At 37.3% G+C, this 1,912-nt stretch overlaps 1 protein-coding gene across 1 annotated transcript in view; it reads left to right on the top strand.

Annotated features, from left to right (window-relative positions):
• LOC106869225 (organic cation transporter protein) overlaps window positions 1-334 on the top strand; it is an 11,611-nt gene extending 11,277 nt beyond the window's left edge. Inside the window, exon 6 of the mRNA XM_052971672.1 lies at window positions 328-334. Within this exon, the coding sequence (XP_052827632.1) occupies window positions 328-334 (7 nt within the window). The remainder of the gene's footprint in view (window positions 1-327) is intronic.
• Window positions 335-1,912: the final 1,578 nt, after the last annotated feature.

The following is a 1,912-nucleotide window of genomic DNA, read 5'->3' as shown; positions in this document are numbered from 1 at the left end:
TGAAATTAACGTGCAAGTGGCTGAGCACTCCACAGACACGTGTATCCTTAACGTTGTTCTCGGAGATATTCAGCGTGACACAGAGTGACAAGGCTGACCCTTTGAATTACAGGCACAACAGAAACAGGAAGTAAGAGTGAGAAAAAGTTGTGGTGAAAGAGTACAGCAGGGTTCTCCACCATCCCCTGCCAGAGCCTCGTGGAGCTTGTAGGTGTTTTCGCTCAATAAACACCCACAACGCCCGGTCTGGGAATCGAAACCGCGATCCTATGACCGCGAGTCCGCTGCCCTAACCACTGGGCCATTGCGCCTCCACATCTCCTCTAGATATTGAATATACAGAACTTGTGTTTGTGTGTATTGTTGTGTGTATGTATGTGTGTGTGCGTTTGTGTATGTCGATGTGTGTGCGTGCGCACGCGTGTGTGTGCGTGCGTGTATGTGTGTGTGTGGATTAATGGGTTTGTATATTTATGCTTCTTTCAGTCTGTTTGTCCTTTAGTCAGGAGAATAATAAATATCTACTCCATGCTTTCATGCGTTAAAACAGCCCCTAAAAAGTGAAGTTCAATTGCCACTAACAACGTGTTATTAACTCTATTATTTTTAAATGTGGGTAGGATGGAATTTGTAACGTAGTTCATTTGTAATTAATATATTTCTTTTCTTTGATTTTATAGGGCTGTAGACATGACATCAGCAAACGGTATTATGCTAATGTCGGAGGCTCTTGGTGAGAGCGTTTATATCGTCTACCCATCAATGTGTTCCCTGGAAATCTTTACTAATAGTCTATACGCTTTTTCAGCGAAAAGGTAAACGAAACAATTTATCAATATTCTGAGTGATTTGATTTGGTTGAGCCGTTTGAGAATGCATTGGGAACAGACAGAGAAACAAAAGAATATATATATATATGTATATATATACACACTCACACACACACACACACACACATACACACACACACATACACACATACACACACACACACACATATATATATATATATATATATATATATATATATATATGTGTGTGTGTGTGTGTGTGTGTGTGTATGTATAAATATATATATATTAAATTCAAATTACGATGAACGTAAACAAACAAACATTTTATTCATTCAATTTGTTGATTCTTACAGTTTTATTACGAAAGGACAGAGGGTGAGAACCCTGTAGCGTACTACATATTCTGGTATTTCGTAGAATGATACATTAAGGATATTTTTTTATCTTCATGTAACTTTGCATACATGTTAAACCAACATCCAGTTTGTTACTAGACTCATTGCAGTTTAATAAAAATCTATAATTGGACGGCTAGGGCCCCTAGAAGGGGTCCAGATATAATCCATATACTTTCCTTTAAAGGCCAAGGGGAAATAACCCATTCATTTTTCTTTATTTTTCTCTTTTGCTCACTGATCATTTCTCCTTCCATTTATTACAGAAGCAATATCAATATAGTGACCAGTTGCCAATGGTTACGTTGTATAAATACGTGTGCGTTCCACATTGCGTGAACTTTCTTACAAGAAGTTGTCAGGCAAGGACATTGATTTTACTATCAATCTAACCTCTGTCCTAAGTCAATATATGAATTTAATAACATGTCGTAGATCTACCTAAGATCTTTCATTTAAAACAAATTTGAGTAAAATCTGACCATGAGTTATGGAGATATCAATGCCAAAACTTATTTGCAAATTTTACCATAAACGTACTGTTTTCATGGCAACCGCACAAACATTTTTCAAAATATTACATTTTGCATGGTATAAATAAATTTGTCATCCTTTACCTTATTTCCGACCACCAGCCGAGTATAAGTGTGGAGACAGCTCAGAGAAGCATTTGACCCAGGCTGCCTTCTTCCAACTGTTAAACATGGAGGATTTGCGATGATC

Source organism: Octopus bimaculoides, chromosome 11 (genome assembly GCF_001194135.2).
Source record: "Octopus bimaculoides isolate UCB-OBI-ISO-001 chromosome 11, ASM119413v2, whole genome shotgun sequence".
Classification (NCBI taxonomy): Eukaryota; Metazoa; Mollusca; class Cephalopoda; order Octopoda; family Octopodidae; genus Octopus; species Octopus bimaculoides.
The sequence above is the reverse complement of the archived record's forward strand: the minus strand, read 5'-3'. Positions and strand labels throughout refer to the sequence as shown.